We start from the raw sequence: 20,863 nt of genomic DNA, 5'->3' as shown, positions 1-20,863 counted from the left end.
CTTTGTTTTTTTTTTAAAAAAAATGTATGAAGCTATATATATACATCCCCTTGAATTTGGCAATTACATGGTCAGGGGAGAAGGTTAAGGAGGAAGCATTAGAATGTCAAGCGTGAGTACATGCTCCCCCTTTCCTTGGGTAGATCATATTATTTGCAATGATGTTGCAGCCCCTTGGAACCAATTTGTCCAGCGGGTCATAGGTTGTGATGTGGGCAGATAGTAGTGTACGCTCCCATTGACGAATGGAGGAAATGGTTTCCGACGATACTATTACAAGGGGAGACGTAGACTCATCGGTTTTTTGTTGGGTGTTGACAAGAGTAGGTGCAGAGCATGTAGAAACTTCTATATGAGTGTGTGCCTGGCATGAGGAGCTAGAAGCTTCATGTGGCTCCCCCCTTCCTGAGCTAGGTGGTAATGATCGATATTGTTTGGGAATCCAAACTAACTCTGGAAGAAGTGGTGTGGAGCACTCTATTACCTTTCCCTTACCACGGTCTTGAATTGTCATTGGGGTGGCAACAATTGGTTTGCAAGGTTTTATAGGTGATGTAGAGGGATTCAACTTATGTTTAGGGACCCAAATCTGGTCATTCCCCTCGTAGTACCCTTGGGCTACTAATAATTTTTTAGGGATCCATCGTGATGTTACATTGCCCTTTCTCGGGTGGGTAGCTGCTTTCCTTTTACGAGGCTTCTTGGTGGCTAAACGAGATTGAGCAGGGGAAGTAGCTGTTAACGAAGCTTTGGGGACCCATTTGTATGTACTCTTTGGCATAGTAAGCGAAGCTTTAGGGACCACCTTGCCTGTTTCCACTCTTAGCGTTGAAGCGTTAGAGGGGTGGCCAACAATCGAAGATGGTTTTGCCACCACTGGACTTTGTGATTTTTTGTTATCCAGCATTTTGTCCAGAGTCGATGGCTTAGGAGCGGGATTTTGAGCGGTCCGACCTAGTGTTGGTTCTTGCGTTGTGACTTGTCTGGTTGCCCAATCGATATTGCACTTGGTGGCCATCATCCATTTGCGCCCTAAGATTACAGTCCCTTCCATGGTACCAGCAAGCATAACCAAAAAGCTTTGAATTATGGTTCCCTTGTCATAAGCAACCGGAGTGTGCAGAATTCCTGAGACAGGAGTTTTCTTCTTGTTGATTCCTTGAACTTGGATAGGACTCTTGGATAAAGGTGGTTTTCCCAGTTGACACCACACGCCATATGATAGCAAATTGTGTTGAGCTCCTGTATCCAATAATGCATTATACAGCACCTCCTCGTAAGGACTCTGTAACTCAATTGGGTATCTTAGAGGTGGGTCAGATTCCAGTGCATCCTCCTCTGCTTCCTCGAAAAATACTTGCGTAATTCCCAAGTTGGTTTCTCGTTGTCGCCTAGCACGCTGTTGACGTTCTTTGGCTTCGACTCTCGCTTGTATCTTTTTAAGCTCAGCTTGTTCTTTAGCTGCCTTCTTTTGATGGATTGCATGTAACTCCTCTTGGCTCAGGGGGTCATAGTATCTTTTGAATTTACTCCCATTAAGGAATCTAATGGTTTCAACTCCGTCGAGAGTCTCCACTCTGATGGTACCTTGTGGGGTAATTTCACATACTCTATACGGTCCCTTACTAGCATATTTGAGCTTTTTCGTTTCGTTTCGCACTCCATACATCAGGACTTTATCCCCAACCTTGATGTCCTTGTCCTTTAGATGGCGATCAAACCATTTTTTCCTTCTATCCTTCTCCACAAGGGCATTGTATACAGCCAATTGTCTTTCTTCATTTAGCCGCTCAAGGATATACAGACGCTCTGCTAAGGGATTACCATCCCAACCCTCTTGAGTAGCAACACGAAGACTAGGAATGACAAATTTCAACGGCATGACTGCTTCTTGGCCATATACCATTTTGAATGGTGTGCAATTAATAGCCACTTTGTACGCAGTACGATAGGCCCATAAAGCTGTTGTAAGCTTTAGATCCCAATCCGTGCGATGAGCTTCAACTGTCTTTGTCAAAACAGAGATTAATGTCTTGTTTGTACTCTCGGCTTGGTCATTCGCTTGCGGATAGTAAGGAGTAGATTTATGATGGGAGATCATGAAATTTGTTGTGAGCTCCTTAATCACTTCATTTATAAAATGCGTACCATTGTCGCTCACAAGTTCAAAAGGACAACCGAATCGTGTGATTATATTTTCAAAGAGGAACTTGGCTGTTGTCCTCGCATCTGCCTTACGTGTCGCTTTCGCTTCAGCCCATTTGGTCATATAGTCAGTGGCCACAATAATATAGCGAGATTGTGTGTTTCGGGCCGCTGGACTAATTGGACCTACAAAGTCTAAACCCCACTTTTCAAATGGTTGGTTTACTTTGATCGGATGTAGGGGCATCCGATCTTTCCTCTGGGGTTTCTTATATCGTTGGCATTCATCGCAACCCTTCACAAAGAGTGATGCGTCTTGGATCATAGTGGGCCACCAATACCCTGATTGTAAGATCTTTCGCGCAGTTAAGTCTCCTGAGAAGTGACCACCGGCTACGCCCATATGTGCCTCTTGCAAAATGTATAGATACTCATCCTCTCGGGCACAACGCCTAAGAACGTCATCCTTTCCTCTTTTATAAAGAGTCCCGGCTATCAGGCAATAGGGTTCGCATTCTTTGATTAGCTTTCGAGCTAGATCTTTACGAAGCTCCTTGGGTGGAAAGCCATTAACCAAAAAGTTAACAATCTTCTCACTCCATTCAGGCATTGTCTCCACCATGAACAGGGAAGTGTCAGGTAAGTCATCATCAACCCCGGTAGGAGCCTCACCATTAGGTATACGAGACAAATGATCAGCCATAACATGTTTTTTACCAGGTCTCACAACAACAGTGAAATCAAACTCAAGAAGAATCAATAGCCATCATGTGATTCTTCCTGTGGAGCATGGTTTGTTTACCAGATACAACAATGCTTGATGATCCACATAGAAAACAAACTTGGTGGCAAGGAGGTAATAACGAAATTTCCTTACTGCATATATCATTGCCAACCCTTCTCACTCCGTAGTGGTGTAGTTCATCTCAGCATCGTTCAACTGGCGACGACGACTGGCAAAGCTAATGGGGTAGTCTAGCTTGTGTTCTCCAGGTTGAGTTAACACACATCCAATAGCAAAGTTTGATGCATCAATATGCACATGGAAGAGTAAATCCCAGTTAGGCATTCTCAAGATTGGAGCACTCGCCAAGGCCTTCTTTAATAGCTCATAGGCACGATCACATTCTTCGGTCCAAATAAACTCGATGAGAAGCTTATACAATGGTCGAGCTATCTCGGCGAAGAAGAGAATAAACCTTCGATAATAACCAACGTGGCCCATAAAGCGTTGGACTCCCTTGTAGTTGGTGGGTGGGGGCAATTCCAGGATGACCTTGATTTTACTCTCGTCCGTGGAAATCCCATTTTTGGACACTATATGCCCTAAGATAACTCCGTGTTTAACCCAAAATTGGCATTTGAAAGGATTCAATGAGATGCGATATAATCTAGACCTTTCAAATATTTTTCGTAAACACATCAAGTGCTCGTCCCAAGAGGAATGAACACAAAGAACATCTAAGAAAGCTTCACAGAAGTCCCTTAGATATTCCTTAAAGGCCGTGTTTATCAATCGTTGGAATGTTGCAGGTGCATTGGTCAAGCCAAAAACCATGACGCGAAAGGCAAACACTCCAAACTCCGTGATAAATGCTGTTTTAGCTTGGTCCTCGACTGCAATTGTGATCTGATTGTAACCTGAGTACCCATCTAAAAAGCTATATGCCTCTTTGCCTTCCACTCTTTCAAGCACATGTTCAGAATATGGCAAGGGGTAATGATCCCTTCTGGTGGCTGCATTAACCTTTTTGAGATCAACGCACACTCTGAGTTTCCCATTCTTCTTTGGTACGATGACTATCGGAGAAACCCATTCTGAGTGCTCGATAGGGTATATGAATCCACATTTTACAAGCTTTTCAATTTCCTCTTGTACAATCTTTGCGTACTTAGGATTCATTGGGTAGGGACGTTGCTGGACTGGTTTAGCAGTGCTAATCATTGGAATCGTGTGTTGCACCACCGAGGGTGGAACACCCTTCATATCATGATATGTCCAGGCAAATATGTTCTTGAATTCTTTAAGAAGCTTCGTAAGTGCAGCTTCTTCCACCTTGGTGAGGTCTTGAGCAATAAAAACTGGTTTAGACTCCTCACCCGGATCTGCTAAGTCTATCTCCTTAACTACCGCAGGGCCATCGTAGACACCGCTACTCCCATTGGTAGGTGTTCGTTGGGCTTTTGTGTAGACCACTTTACGTTCCCCTGCTGTAGTGAATGATTTGAAATGCTCGGGTGCGGGGTGTAAGTCTACTGGTTCTTGTTGTGCCAGGCTTTTTTCTTTCAATTCCGCTTCCTTTTGTTGCTGAGCCAACTCTTGGTTTTGTCGCCTTCTTGCAGTACGACTTAGTTTTGGCTTCTCTTCGATTTCTAATTGGGCGACGTCATGAGGTTGCGGAATACACCACATGACACTTTGGAGATATTGTCCCCAATTATTAGCTATCTTTCGATGAGCATCAATGGCTCCTACATAACTGAGCCATTCTGCAGTGGATCTTTCCTTGTTTATTGCAGTGCGTACATTAGCTCGATAGCGTTGGCGCTTATGTCTCGTTTTCTTCTTACCAAGTTTTTGATTTTTGTTTATATCAGATTCAGACTCACTTGGTCGATCTTCACTTGTGTCCACCTCACTTTCGGATGAACTGCAGGAGGTCACTGTCCTAGGCCTTGAGCACATTGCTTCCACCTTTGGGTGAATATTTGATTCTTTCCCCCCATCAGGCTCAGGGTCAGTTTCTTCTTGAGATTCAGACTCAGAGTTGCATTGGTCAGAGTCTTCGCTACTTTCAGTGTCAGTGGAGTTTGCCACGTTCTCGCCATCAGGAGTCAAGTGCATAACACCTATCATGTTTATTGGCACTAACGGTGGCATATCTTGCCCCTCAGGTGTTACCCAACTTGTGCCTCTATTTCCCCATGTGTCTATGGTTGCCGCTAGGTGTACCCAATCCACGTTATCCGACTCAGTCATACCCGGTAGGACATCCATATAAGGAGAATCTTTCCCATCATCAGTCTCTTTTTTGCATGTATAGCAATACCTTAATGGGGCGGAATGAACAGTGGTATCCGATCGATAACCTTGCTTCCTAAAGGATGTGCACGACCATTCTCAAGATCAACTCGAATGACAGAGTCCTGGAATTGTAGATAGACATGGTTTTTCGACCAGTCATGCACCATTTGTGCTTCCCTCATGAAAGGACGTCCTAAGATCATTTGATATGACATAGGATGCTTGGAGAAATCCATTACAATGAAGGTATGTTTTACCTTGTATCCCAGAACCTTGATCTTAAGGTCCCTTAACATTCCAATAGGTTTAGCAATAGTTCCGTTTGCCATCTTCACCACTATGTTTGTGACTTCGAGGTGAGGTCTTCCCATGGATTCCCAACAGTTTTTAGTCACAATGCTCACTCCAGCACCACCATCAAGGATTCCCTTTAGAGTTAATCCCTTGGTAGTAATGGGGAGGGTTGCATTAGATTCGTCACCTTCAAAGTACTGTCCCAACTTGTTCACAGGTATTTCAACGACCGAGTCTTCATCTAGGTTGGGTTGTAGATCCCAATGTTCCCCTACATCTTGAAGCGTGTCGGGTCTATCCATATTTGCAAATTGTGGTAGCCCCGCCTTTAGTTCTCCATTGAGAAATGCCCGAAGAGCTAAGAATAGCTCAGGATCTCCGTATAATTTGGATATGATCGTGGTTCTGATTTCAGAGGACATGAAATCCATTAGCTTGGACACATTCAATGGTACTTTTCGAGATATTGCTCCTTGACTAGGAACTGGTGAAGATGGAATCACTTCCTCTTCAATGGGGTCAGGCATTCCCTCACTAAACATTCTTTCCAGCAAGAAGGGTGTGCCCACTTCCTGATGTCCTGTCCTCACTTTCTTCCCGAATGATACTAGGTATAGCTAACGGTTTATGGTTCCTGTGAGGCTGAACTTGCGTAGGAAACACTGTGTCTGGAATGTTGATTTTTCTAGGGTTTGGCTCCAGTTCTCTTTGTGTTTCTTCCACCAAACCCCTTAAGTGTTGCACTTGTTCAATCTCCTCAACTGGGTTTGGGTAAGTTCCAATCTTTTTCTTGAGGGTTTTTGGCCCACGTGGCTTGTCTTGGGGAGTCTCAGTCAATTTGGGTGGTTGAGAGGGCATTAACTGACTTGGTTGTGAGGCTGAGGAAGTTTCCTTTTGTTTCCCCTTATTTATGTACTCGCTTGATCCTCCTTCATTGAGCTCCCGAGTGGGTTCCTCCCTTAAGGTAGTGGCTTTGGTCCCCATGGTTTCTATTGAATCGGAATCATCTTCAGGATCATTCATATACACGGGGTCGTCTCCTGTCCCTATGTTAGTCTTTGAACTAGGCTTGGAGCTCGTGGCATTAAGCGATCTCTTCCGCCGTGTTTTCTTTTTCTTTGCCTGAGCGATTGATGCAGTATCCCTTTCTTCAAGAATGTAGTTTTGATTTTGAAGCATTGACCGTGTAACTACATTCGCGGGTACAACAGGTGTGGTTCCTCGTGCTTGGTTGGTGACCTCAACCAAATTCAATGGCGTAATCTTGGGTGCATTAGGATTATGTGGACATTGAGCGATCAAATGATCTATGCCACAACGATTACATGTAAGTACCGGCATCCCTCAACTCTTTCCCTTGGCATGAAAAACCATAAACCCTCTAGAGATAAATTATTGACTAGCGTGAGGAAAAACCGTCCTTTAGTGTAATTTTCACGACTAAAATTGAGAAATAACGGTTGTAATTTTGACTAGCCTTGAATTTAAAGATTCAAAATTTAAAATTTTAGTTATAAACCGATTAACATATGCATTTTCCTAATAGAAAGGTTATCCTTTTTTCATTGGTTAGAAAAAAAGTTTATTTTTGACATTGGATTTGAAAAATGTGGCCTTTTCTAAAAAAAGGATGACAACTACATTGGCAACCCCATATTCCTATTTCAATCTACCTTTTAGATGAGCCTATTGATACATTTGGGTGAGTATGAGCACGGTGCCGATATTGTGGAATGGCCACACTGAGACCCATACATTTAACTTTTAATTGGGAGATCGTGATCCCTATTGATGGCATAGTCAATGAGGCCTAGTCTAATCCACATTATCTATAGTATTTGTTCTCTTTCTTTGCATTGATGGCATGGCTAGTGAGACTTAATAAGCGATGTTATTTTATATATTTGCTCAAATCATGCTTATGATTGGGTGGAGGGATTGTCAAGAAATACAATCAATCCTCTTCATGGATATTTTTTTTGTAAATGGGTTTAGACCGTATGATAGTGTGCAAACTATCATGGAAATGTGGACACAAGACATCTTGGTGGAATTTCATTTTGCATGCATTCGCCTTTGCAAGGCAAATGCAATTGATGAAATATATCAATTTTTTTTTTCAAACTTGTGTTTTCAAAATGTCCAAGATTTAGGTTTTGAATGCTTTTTTAGTGTAGTTTAGCTCTCTCTCTCTCTCTCTCTCTCTCTCTCTCTCTCTCTCTCTCTCTCTGCCATCTTTCTCTCTACAAATCCTCCATCTCATAGAGGCAAATCCAAGAGATTACTTGATAATATGACACGCTTCCATCACAGAGGCATGACATTCCCTCCACCATCAGACGAGTTCTAGCCATGGCAGGTATCGTCATTAGTTGATCATGTCATATCTCAATCTACATAGGATCATCTTTTGATTATATAGGTATATACATTAGTGTTAGGCATTTTCTTTTTACTTTTTCTTTGTTTCCCATGGCTCCTCGATATATCCATGGTACCATTGGGTACCATTGTATCACTTTTGGTATAATAGAGCCTTGCGTCTTTCGTAAAAGTTAATATTAATTTATTTCTTTCTTTCTTTCTCATCTATCACCTTCATCTCTGCTTATCTTGCCACTTCCTTAGTTGCCCCATTTTCTAACAAAACATCCTTCAAATACAAGCCTATGACTCTATATTGATAGCTTCTATTACTAAGTAGCTCCTCCATATTCCACCTTTACATATGTGATCCTAATGTGAGCAACTTGCTTGTTCGTGTGCTTGTTTTTTTTTAAATGCAAACTTAGGTAGTTTCACATGTTTCAAACATAGATATTTCTATCACAAAGTGGAGAAAGGAGTGATGTTTAGGATTCCTTGTGTATTTTTAGATGTAATTCCAAGTTCCCTTTGAAACAATCCCCTCTGACATCGTTATTCCATACAACAAAAGCAAACCACGAATAATGTGAAATGCTCATATGCACATGTATAAGTTAGAAACTAAGGCATTAATCCAAATGAGCACGATAATTAGTATGAGCATTGTGATGGAATGCAAACCCGAGCAAGTTTCTTTCCACATTATCTATTGCTTTCAGACGACATGCATTTCTCCTTGAGATCCTCTTAGCCACAATCATATGAGAGCGACCACGAGTATTGTCCTCTCGTGATGGTGAATTATTAAAATCACTACATAAAAAAGCATGTGTCATCCATGGATGTTACATAAGTTTTTGCCAAAGCAAGGCATGATGAGCAAATACTAGAGGAGCATAAACCGATGCAAGTTCATAAGTTTACCAATTTAAAATGCATTGTACGATGATCAGTCTATCATCTAGATCATTATAAGCCACTATTGTGTGTGTAGCATGTCGCATAAGTACACAAACAGCAAAAAAAAGTAGTCAAGCCTGCATAATATATATCATAGTCGTGGAAATAACGAGTTTGTCAAGCGAGAGCATGCTGATTACACACTATATCAGGTTCCATCCTCTATACATAGTTCTAAAGTAATCTCCAAGTTCGCTGGTTATTTAACCCTGCACATTATATGTCAGGCATTTTATTGGTGCATGCATGTTCATCAGAGGAAAGCCACGTCAATATCAGCCTGCATGCTTTGTAATTTTCGCATTCCACCCTTATGTACATCAGCCAAGAACATTCGTGCATCAACATGGGCAGAAGTGGATGCCATGCTCTTGGATGTCTCCGGCTGATTCAGTCCCTCTTGCGCTGATCATGAATGATTTGATGCCTCAAACCAAACCCCCTTCCCTTAAGACAACTAATCCACCTCCTATGGTTGATATGGGTGTCAGACTAGAAATGAAGCTGGATTGAAGGCACAAATGCATTCTGAGTCACCTCAGAAACGTGCTCTTGCAAAAGAGAAAAGCATGCCGGATGTATAGGATTGGCAAACCCCACATCCAAGAAAAATCATCAATATAAAACCTCGACCATTGTAGTCCCACACTTGGACGGAGGCCACTTGTGGGGCATTCAGAGGCCAGATGCCCGAACTTGTGATAGGTAAAACAAGCTCCTACAAAAACTCCCCATTTGAGTCCAAAGCATTTTTCTCCCATCTATACATCATTAATTTCCACAGCAACAGCCAACAGATGGAGGGGTGGGTTTGTTAGTGTCTCAAAGTATAGAGAAATGATTGCTTCCCATCACACGTGGGACATAGATAACAGTGCATAACTGTGAGCTAGGCCAGGCAATGCCTCACTAAAATTTAATGAACCCACATGGGGCAATGATGCTTGATAAGTGGCTGTTAATCCTTATTTGGAGCCCATGGGAGTGCATGGACCATTTTCCTGCCATAAAACATCAGTGATTTTTTCTAGCATTTGTTGTTTATATGCGGGACCACTTCAAAAAATCCTTGTGCAACATAATACACCCCATCTACATAACATCCTCCGAGCATATTTTTCAACCACTAAGCAAGGTCAATGGTTACCTTACAGCAAATGCGAGTGCACAGCCACCGGGTGTACACACAAACACGGGTGCACATGCTCTTCGTAGCATGTCCCTGTAGACGCCTATTGATTCACAATGCCATCACTAAACTTGTATTCAGGAGATCACAGAACAATGTAACACAAAACAAGGGAAAGTAAGCCTTAGTTTTTGGTGTTTGGAGGCATAAACTTTCTATCTTGGGCACATCTTGAATCTGGAAACAATCTTTTCCCTTCTTACAACTTCATGTATGGGCTTAGCATCAATGAATGAACTTGCTGCGATGCAACACTCCATAATTATGCAGCTTTTCGCTGCTCCCGATGGAGCCTCTTGCCATGAGATAGACAGAACTTGTGGACGTGCACATTTAGGATGTCGTTTTGATTCGGACTGCCAGCACTGAGCCGACTGCAAACTTGTACTACAGAAAATACTAATCGAGCATACTAAAACATGAAACATCGAAGATCAATAAAAACTAGGCCTCAATTTTTGGCGGTAAGAGGTATCAACTTTAATATCTTGAAAGTGAAAACGATCATCTCCCTTCTTAAAACTTCTTGCAAGGGCTTGGGATAATTGACCTGCATGAAGGACCATTTAGCACACCATCTCCATCTTCCTCTGTCTCTCCATTGTGCGGCCTTATTTTCTGTGCACTTCCCCAGCTCCCAATGGAGCACCTCTTGTTACAGCGAAACCCTTTTTTCATGAGATAGACACACCAGCTGGATCCATAATAATGTCATGTAGCACTAGCTGGTTAGACCTGACAGTATTCAGGCACGTCGTCCCAATGACCTTTTTGCAATCAAACCTTTATCATTTGTTGCTCCTTAACCTTTCCATTTCCTTGAATTAGAACTCGTTGCTGTCAATTCTTGTGACAACCTGCCCATGGATCTTCTCTCTGACTGACCATGAAAATCCTCTGACAGACCTTGAAAATCCTTTCTTATGTTCCAAAGAGCCTCTGCAACCTCCTTCATAGTTGGCCTATCTTGTTTGGTTGGAGCTGTACATTGGAAGGCAAGTTCTGAGATTTTCTCTGCCACCTTACCAGATGCATTTGACTTCTCTAGACTTGGGTCGAGAATCTCAATGACCTTCCCATCAAGGAACTTCCTAAAAGCCTGGAGAAAATATTCATTGGTAAAGCTCTCTCTCTCTCTCTCTCTCTCTCTCTCTCAGAGTTTACTTTTTCTTTCAGTTTTCCATGACTCAGTATATCCATGGTACCACTGTATTACTTTTGGTCTCATAGGCCCTTGGGGTCTTCCATAGACGTTAATATAACTTTATTTCTTTCTTTCTTTCTTTCTCTCTCTCTCCATGTGCCACTCCACGGCAGCCTTTCATACAGCAGCTCCAGATTGGGAAGTTTCTCCAGCAACAGAGGTACAGTCTCCCACTCGTGGTGGACATGGCAGCCTCTTGACAGTCCCCCTGTGCTAGATATTCTCGATGGATGAGGACACAGGAGTCCTGGCTAAGTTTGGGATCTTCCCCCTTGATTATAGAGGCATTTTTTCATACCATCACCTACATATGTCATGGGTACACACTGCATGCTCCATGCAGCTTACACGAGAGGGACACAGCAGGTCCTGGTACGCACAGGCAGTCAGCTGGTTTGACCAACGTGGCCTTCAGATGGATTGCCTCGCCCCTTTTGGTATAGTGTTGACTCACCGTTCTTGCATCTCTCCTGGCAAGAGATCAACCGCCTTATCCACTTCAACTTGACAGGCCTCCACACAAGCCACACATGGATAGCTCCCAATGAAACTCCAATTTCCTGCGAGTTTCTAATGATGGATTCATTACGACCCCTAGATATCTTCGTCAGCCATTGGCAAGCTGAGAGTCTCACCAAACACTCTATGGGTTAAGTCCAGTGAAGCAATCAGGAGGCGTGGATATGCAGGGTATGCACGACCGGGGAAGTGGAGAGAGGAGCACTATTTGTGTAGATGCCCACCCTATTATGAGATTCGTGGGAGATTCCACTGTCTTTTCCAAGATAGATTCAGCCCCTTCTCACGGGTTATGTAATATACAGATCAGAGATGCTTGGGCATGTGACTATTGAAGCTCCATCACCATCGGCACCCAAGGGCCACAGCCAGCGAGATGCTTCTCACACCTCCATAAAAAAACTTCTCTAGCCTACCTCAGCCGGCGACAAAGGGGGCCGCTCAAGCCCCAAATGGACAGAGGGATCGCACAAAGAGCACGGGGATACTTTGGCCCTACGAGAGAGAGAGAGAGAGACATCCCCTCCTGCTAAACTTAATGATGGCTCTGCCATCCTTCCTCCCTCAACTACTGACTTTAACCTGCTACTTCTGACTCTGACTTTGACTTTGATATTTTTGTCTGAGCACCGTCCACTTTTGATCTCAACTTCCAAGTCTTGCTGAAGAACTGAGAATCTATTCCATTGTTGTCCCCAAGCATGCTATTCCTTTCCCTTAACACAGCGACGGATCACCTGCTGGAACTGATCATGCCTGCTGCTAGGCCTTTGGAACTGATCTAAGAGCTTAATGATGTACTAATTCTGAGTACATACCCCCTCAGGGAATGCTTCCTCTAGCTTTGCCTGTGTTGCAAACCACTCCATTTGCTACCTTGCTTTGCATTCTTCTGCTCGATCTGTGCACATCCTTGGGACTATGCTTAGTGGTTGAGCTTGAATGCTCTAATACCAATGTTGCATGCGCGGAAGCCTTGCTGTACTAATCCACAGCCCTAAGCCTAGTTAAGAACAAGATGCTGATTAAACATGATTAAGACAGATGAGAGAGAAAAAGAGAGAGACAGTTGGTGTTAGGTTTTCTTGTATTTCATATGGTACAAAAAGGTTGCTGAATGCTTGTACATGGTGTAGGCCCTTGGTCAGCCCCAAAGGAGTGACCTTTGGCCCCTTCAACATGACTTCTATGCTTTTGGACTCATGAATGATGAATGAACTGCTTGTAATGACTGAAATGATGACTTATGCTTTTATATATGTTGAGGATGTTGGTCGGCCAGCCCCAGATGCTGTCATTGAGCATTGGACATGAATATTCAGGATTTATTCCTGATAAATGCTGTGCTTTGCCTTCTATGCTGCCCACACTGCTGGTCTTCAACTTGGTGCTGCCCCGTCTGCTGCTAGGGCTCCTGCTGGCTGCCGACAAGGTGTCTACGGGCTGCCAACAGGGGTCCCATGCCCTCCAATGATGCTTGAGAGGATGGTGATGATGGTGATGATGCTGAAGATGATGATGATGATGATGATGATGGTACTGCCGATTCTGATGCTGACGCTGATGATAATGCTGGTGCTACTGCTGATGGTAATGCTTCTACTGCTAATGATGCTCTAAATGCTGACTTAATCAAGGATTCTACTGTTCATGCTGAGGATTAGCCATGGCACGGGCATGCCCGTGACACGTGAGCTTAGAGATGTGGGTCTACAGGCCTGAACCTGGATACCTGAGCCTGCAGACATGAGCTTGCATGGCCATGAGAGTGCTAACCTACTCCTACCAGTCCATAGTGATTCAGACATTCTGCCATCGGTCCTTCAGGACAGGACATGTTGGTGTGGGACACCAGGGCCCCTTTGTTTGGTCTGTATGGACGGGAGCCTTGATCCAACGTTATCGGATCTACGGTTGAGTGGTGACCTTGAGCCTGTCATTATTAATTTGGATTAACCACATGTTTATGATGTGTTTAGGGGATCTTGGAGCGAAGAAACTGACAACTCCTCCAAAATGGAAAAAGGAAAGAAGAAACCCACCTTCTAGGAGGTGCTCTCACCCACGAAACCATTGGCCACTCGCCAAAACAAATGGACACATACCTGCAACAACAAACCGCCTTCTTACAACAAGAGAACGTGACGAGTGTCTCCACGAGGTCGAAGACCGTTTTGCAGCTCTCCAACAACAAATCGCCCGGTTACAACAAGAGACAACAAGAGAATGCAACAATCAAAGAGTTTCCATGGGGTCGGAGACCATCTTGTAGCTCTCGAACCCAAACCAGGCATGACGGTGGCCGCTTTCCCTAAGATGGAGGAAATTTTGACCAAGGTCAAGAAATTCGAGCACCTACTGCAAACGATGGTTGGACACCTCAAGAGGTCAAGACCCAGATCACATCCAAGTTTGTGGAGCACAAACACCATGAATTCGCATTTCATCAACTTCAAATTGGAGGAGTACCCAACAGGTGGTACATCTGACTTTTTTGGCCCTCACCAGGAGGCCCCAGCTGACTCTCAGCCCACATGAGATATGTCATGACAGATTGACCAAGACAAGACTACATGCCCCCATCGAGTGGGCGCCCCACGCACTCGGTGGATCCTTCGAGAGAGAGCACATGTCCTCCAGAGAGCCAGACATCCCTGGTCCAGGAGACCCAGACCCTCTCCAGATCCGATACTTGCTTCAGCGATAGAGTGAGACACTTCCATGGGTAGTGGACATCAAGGCAAGATACTCGGTCCATGAGGAGGACACATCATGAGTTCAGACACATGAGGCTCTTATGCTGCCCACTATATTGTACTTCATGGCCTCCATAGTACTTTGGCCCTGTATTTTTCTATTGGCAGCTAGTTTTTCTTTTTCATGTTGTCTTGACATCCAGTTTACCCATGGTAACATCTTTTCGGTCTCATAGACCCTTCGGGTCTTTCATAGATGTAAATAACATCTTCTTTCTTTCTTTCTTTCTTTCTCAAGAGGTCAAGTCGTATTAGTTTTCCTTTAGTTGTATGTTTTGAGGCCACTACTGGCCTGCTTTGTATCTTGGTCCCATAAGTCATATTTGGCCTCCACAGGTGTCAATTGAGCCTATCTATCTATTGATCTCACTGGCCCAATCTTCACCATGCATCCAGCAGCTCCGGACTGGAGGGATAATGAGGTTTGGCTCTTCCTATGAAGGGGCGGCTTTTTGATACACTAGTGACACCTGTTGTGATGTATGGGTACCGTAACAAGGACCGGACCAACAAGATGATTGGAGGAGGATTGAAAGGTTGCACTTGGTGATGTTCTCATGCATGATTCAGAGTAGGCCCTTGGCACCACACCCCATCATCCTTGCACAATTTGGAGCAGCACCCTTGGTGGTTGATGCATTCTTCTAGACGGTGACATCCTATACCGCATCTACACCTTGGAAAGCCAGCGATTCTCCAGGATTGCATTGGAATCATCTAAGTGACTAGCAAAGAAAGGACATGACAGGGCGTGGTATGCCAGGATTGCATGTTTCCTCTCACATGGATTGTCTGGAAGTTCCACTGTCTGTTCAGAGATGGTTTTGGTCCATTGTTAGTGCTGCCTGGGGCTACAACTGGAGACCACCTATATAGGGAGGTCTGGACCCAGGACCTAGAAACTTCACAGCCACTCATCACTAGTTTCTTCAGCCAGTCCCAGATGGAGACACTCGACGACGGAGGATTCTCGAAATCAGATGACCTCACCAAATAGAATAGGCAGCCCATAATGACAGCCCTAGAGATATCTCAACCACCACAAGTACCGGGGGTTAAATTGGAGAGCTCCAATTAAAAAGTGCCAAATGTCCCAAGGTCTATTGGACTGAGATGACCCCACACGCGACAGGTCCATATCCGAAAGATCTTACATAGACACAAGTTCTGCCATAGGAGGTGGATGTAGAGAGTAGGTATGAGCCTTGAGGTCACACATGCAGAGAAGACATGTTGATCCTTATTGCCCAGATAGAGGGCTTGTACCTGAGATGCTACATCCTGTCTCTTTAAGTTGGGCAGTTTTTCTCACTACATGGATACATTGATCCTTATTGGCCAGATAGAGGACTTGTACCTGAGATGCTACATCCTCTGTTTCTTTTAGTTCGGCAGTTTTTCTCACTACATATACATGGATACATTGTAACATAATCATACTCATGGGTGTTTTGTTTTGTTTTTTTAGCTAAATGGTTTTACCTTTCAGTTACTTAACAGATGTATTTGGTTTCAAAGCCCCTTAGGTCCTTTGTAGATGCTACTCTCTCCCTCTCAATCAATCAAACACACACACATATATAATCACATGTATTAGAACTCATGAACAAATTTGAGCACACAATCGATGTCTAGAGAAATTCGAATACTAGTTCTTCTTTTGAAAGCACTAAATACTGAAACATAGATCTTACCCATCTTAAAGCTACCCGCTCTTTCATATCCTTTTTCTCATCAATGGGTCTCCTTCCAGTTATGATCTCCACCAACAAGATACCAAAAGAATAGACATCACTCTTTTCGGTTAGTTGGAAAGTCTTCAAGTATTCAGGATCCAAATAGCCAGTGGTTCCTTTGATTTCAGTGGAAACATGAGTCTCTCCTATCTCTACTGGACCCATTCGGGAGTACCCAAAATCTGCAACCTTAGCCCTAAATTTCTCAGTCAAGAGAATGTTGGAAGGTTTTACATCCCGATGTATGATTGGCTTACCTGGAAAAGAATCACAAAAACAGAGCATTCAGTTGCTCATTTCCAATGCTTAGTGGCTAGCAAACAGCATGCACTTTCAATACAATACAAGAGATTAACTTTACTTTTTACTCAAAGAAAAACCTCACATTCAACCAAACCTCAAATATCACAGGTGGTTGGACTTTAGATTGGAAGTGTTCTCTATAGAAGGCAGTTTTGCTGGATCTTGGAGGATATTTTACAGTTGGAGGGGCAGTCCGAGGTGTAATTCCACCGGTTGGTGTGGAATGTTTGATTGAACACAATGCTAATCAATAGACTTAAATACACTAAGATTTAATGGACAACAAGCACAATATAAACTGTAATTTGCTGATTTGACAAGAAAGGACAATGAACCGGAATGGCCGGCCCCTCCCTCAAATGATGTATATTGACCTTGGGAGAATCATCACGGGCATTTTTGACCAGATTTCCATACCAATGCATATGAAAACAATATTGCAAACAATATGGTTGTCGATGAAGATCCAAGGAGCTGCCTTCTCACACTACCCTCTCAAGTGCCCATGTTCCCTTCCATCTACCCTGTATTGCTCCACCCAAACATGGTAGAAACAATCTTCAAGATAGCACATAGGACAAGAGAACACTACACAGGGTATGCGAATACAAAGTCCTGCCCTTCCCTCTTGCTACTTGCTGCCATAATTGGTCATGTGAGCTTACCAATTGCAAGTAGAGTCCACGACAACAGAAGTCTTCACAATGTAAGCGTCTAGAAGGCTGAAAACTTCAATTTGTCGTGATCTTTCATGACAAAAGTCTTCAAGTAGGTGCAAAGAACCCTCGGAAAGCTTCCCCTATGGTTCTACTTAAGAAAGGATGGCTGAAATTAGGTTTTCAGCCAAAAGACCAGAAACTACAGCAAATAAATAGACGGTTTTGCTGAATTTGAGCCATTGGGAGTGTGTAGGAGGAAGAATGACCGGAAACAATCCTGGATGTGTGAGAAACACTCAGCAAGCTTGGATTGGAGTTAGGAGAGTAGAAGTGCAAAAAATACAGCCATAGAGCCCTCTTGAAGTTGGCACCCACTTATGAGAAGGGAGGAGAGAGGAAAAGAGGTGTCCACCTACAAAAGGTAAGTGCAAAGGGGGTGCTAGGTGGAGGTGACACATGGCTGGATACTTTTGACAAAGAGATAAGGCTTCGACACTTGGACACTGAGTTGTGACCACCTGCCTTAGGACGTCAATGATGAGTATGCACACACGGCTGGTCGTAATTTATGAGTGAGTTTTAGTCACCCAAAACTTATTATTAAAGTACGAATACACTCACTTATAAATTAACACTACGTCCTAAGAGATAAATTAACGCAATTAGACTAATACTTACCACCTATCCACGTGCAACATAACCATGTCAGTACATAGTTTCACACGCATGGTTCACGAGTGCGTGTTCCCTTGAACTACACATTGGTCAAGCAAGCATGAAAACAGCATGCAAATTCAATTTGTAGACAAGCACATAAAGATGCTATGCAATGCAACATTGGTATGGACAATCCCCGTTCATGAGACTATACTCGGTAGATAGTTTCACACGCATGATTCACGAGTGGGTGTCCCCTTGAACTACACATTGGTCAAGCAAGCATGAAAACAGCATGCAAATTCAATTTGTAGGCAAGCACATAAAGATGCTATGCAATGCAACATTGGTATGGACAATCCCCGTTCATGAAACTATACCCAAGGGACATTTTCAAGCAAGAACACTAGGTATCAGACCCAGTGGAAAGACAATCCTCTAGGGGTTTCTGGGCATGTACACACGCACAAGTCCCAATAGAAAGCCAATCCTCTAGGCGTTTCCAAGCATGTACATACAGGCGCAAGTCCCAGCAGAAAGCCAAGTCCACCAGATATTCCGAGCATAAACACACAGGCATAAGTCACAACGGAAAGCCAAGTCCACCAGATATTCGGGGAATGAACACACAAGTACAAGTCCTAGCGGAACATCTAATCCTAAACATGACATTCCAGGCATGAACACATGAAGTCCCAACGGAAGTGTTAGACATCATCTCCTTGTTGCTGGCTTCCTGTGTGGTGTCCTATTTTAGTCTTTAGGGTTGACCATGTTAGCTAGAGGGACTAGTCACCCCTCACATATTTTTTCCATATTTTATTCCCACTTTATGGAGTCTTGGGCACTTTTTCCCTAGTCGTGAGCTAGTCGACTGCCCACATCTGGGCATATATATAGCCGGGCATACCCTCACTCTTTTTCATTGCTTAGCATTGTTTGCTACAGTCCCTCACATACGAGGTCTTCTCCCCTCTTGCTCGGGACATGTATTCTTGGTTGATGATATGGAGAGCAGGTCTATACCTGTGTTTCTTCTCCATCTCTCTCTCTCACTCTCTAGCTGTGTTTCCACTTTCCCTTCTTCCGCTGTGCATTCTATCAGGAAGATCATGTCCACAATATTACATGACAGGCATCGATCCCATGAATAAGTATAAACCAATAGCCATGGACGCCAATCCAATGCATACACATCATGAGAAATCAATGGTGGACCACTTGGGCGGCCAAATGGTGACACGAGGTGGCATCTTTTTCGAAGTTGTTTGAAGTCATTAAAGTGGATTGCTAAACTCGCGAAACTCAAGATACAGAAGGCGGTGTGAGCATTTGTGTGACAGGATCCTCCAATACGAATACTTCCGCTGCATGTTACACTAGAGTAGTTCAATGAATCTTCAAACAATTCTTGAATTGATTTGAAGCCTTGATGTGTGATTTTGATCCATTTGCATACACTCTTTAAACCAAAAACCACTCCATTCAATGTTTCAAGTGAAAATTAAGAGATATACATAATTTTTTGAAGTTTTTAGGAGATTAAGCTATCTAAAATGCATGCGAACACTCTTTCAATTGCAACACAAAGCATGATTTTTATGTTAAAATAAGCTAATATGGTTCAGGTTTAACAGAAAAGAAAGCTCTAAACATAGTCAAATAAATACATAATATACAAATGATGCAAATGACACTTACTAAGCCTAGATTTCCCTATGTGAACGCAAAACAAACACTAACAACTAATTTAAACACAATTTTAAGACCGAATTAATCATGAGGAATAAGCATTCTTTTTGTACAAAATGTTTGATTTACATGGTGGTTACAGGTTGCTATGCAGACACTGAGGAACAAATAAGAGAGAGAGAGAGAGTGAGAATTCAATGTTGGCTTGTTTGATTGATTTCTTACACCAAGTACATGCCTTTTTGCAAGTTTACAACCTTATCTTCTAACCCAAACAAATCACACTCACAAAACACACATGACACATGTCACACTGATCTTATCCAGATATAAGTGGTGTTCACACCTAAGTAGGTGTTCACACACACATACACATGAATAAGCTTACACATGCTGGGGATTTCAGAGTCTCGTGTTTGTGTGCGTGTACCCTGTTTATGTGCATGTGTGTGTGTGTGGGTGTGTGAGAACAGCCCCTAAAGGGCTATGAACACTCACTTATGTGTAAGTGTACTTATGTGTGTGAACCCACCCTTAGGATGATAAGATAAGATATTATGTGTGTAGTAAGCAATGAAGTCAATGGCCATGCCATGTGTCACTCACCTAGTGTGATTTGTGTGAGTCAAAAAATAAGGTTTGCAACCTATGAAAAGGCATGGACTTGAGGTACTCCATATCATTTTCAAATTTCAGTACACATTGAGTCATGCAAATCATCTCTCTAGAGAACAAACTACACCGGCACATCATGGCTCTCGAAGCACGGGTCACGAACCTCGAACAAGAGAACACGGCACTCAAGGAGGAGGTGAGTGCATTGAAAGTGGAAATGGTAGCCATCAAGAATACTGAGAAGGAAGAAGGGGAGATCAATGACAACACTCTCACAGCCATCAAAGAAGAGATCTCCAAGGAGATCACAAGGGACATGGAGGGAAAACTCGAAGCCAAGCAGTCAGGATGGGTTGAGGTGGTGAAGAAGAACATCCGTAAAGAAGTGAGGGAGGAGACTCAAAGGGAAGCAAGGTGGTTCCAAACGTTATGTACTGTACGGATCCGTACGTACTGTACGTTGTTTGGTACGGAAAAAAATTTAAAGGTACGTAAAAATACGTACCATTGGTAAAAATACATAAAATCTCAGAAATTTCAGCCACCTACATAAAATTTCAGTCCATGTCCACATTGACATATAAAACTTTCGAAATAGAGACACAACAAGGTCAAAAACCTACTAATTCAACAGTGAGAAATTAGAATCACAAGTCAATGCATGATTGCTCTGACAAATTCAATGCACAATGCCATACAATTTCAATCAGGATTCAGCAATCATGCAATGCATAATATTTAG

The 20,863-nt window shown here is 43.1% G+C and overlaps 1 protein-coding gene across 2 annotated transcripts in view; it reads right to left on the bottom strand.

The window, feature by feature from the left end:
* Nucleotides 1–10,026: 10,026 nt before the first annotated feature.
* Nucleotides 10,027–20,863, bottom strand: part of LOC147614720 (calmodulin-binding receptor-like cytoplasmic kinase 2) — a 69,213-nt gene continuing 58,376 nt past the window's right edge. For both annotated transcript variants that reach the window (XM_086780059.1, XM_086780057.1), the window contains exons 6-7: nucleotides 16,154–16,452; nucleotides 10,027–11,079 (exon numbers count right to left, since the gene is read on the bottom strand). In XM_086780059.1, coding sequence (XP_086636185.1) covers nucleotides 10,783–11,079; nucleotides 16,154–16,452 — 596 coding nt within the window. In that variant the 3' untranslated portion in view covers nucleotides 10,027–10,782. The remainder of the gene's footprint in view (nucleotides 11,080–16,153; nucleotides 16,453–20,863) is intronic.

The sequence above is a fragment of the Cibotium barometz genome, chromosome 41 (assembly GCF_041138505.1).
Source record: "Cibotium barometz isolate CiBa-2024 chromosome 41, ASM4113850v1, whole genome shotgun sequence".
Lineage (NCBI taxonomy): Eukaryota > Viridiplantae > Streptophyta > Polypodiopsida > Cyatheales > Cibotiaceae > Cibotium > Cibotium barometz.
The sequence above is the reverse complement of the archived record's forward strand: the minus strand, read 5'-3'. Positions and strand labels throughout refer to the sequence as shown.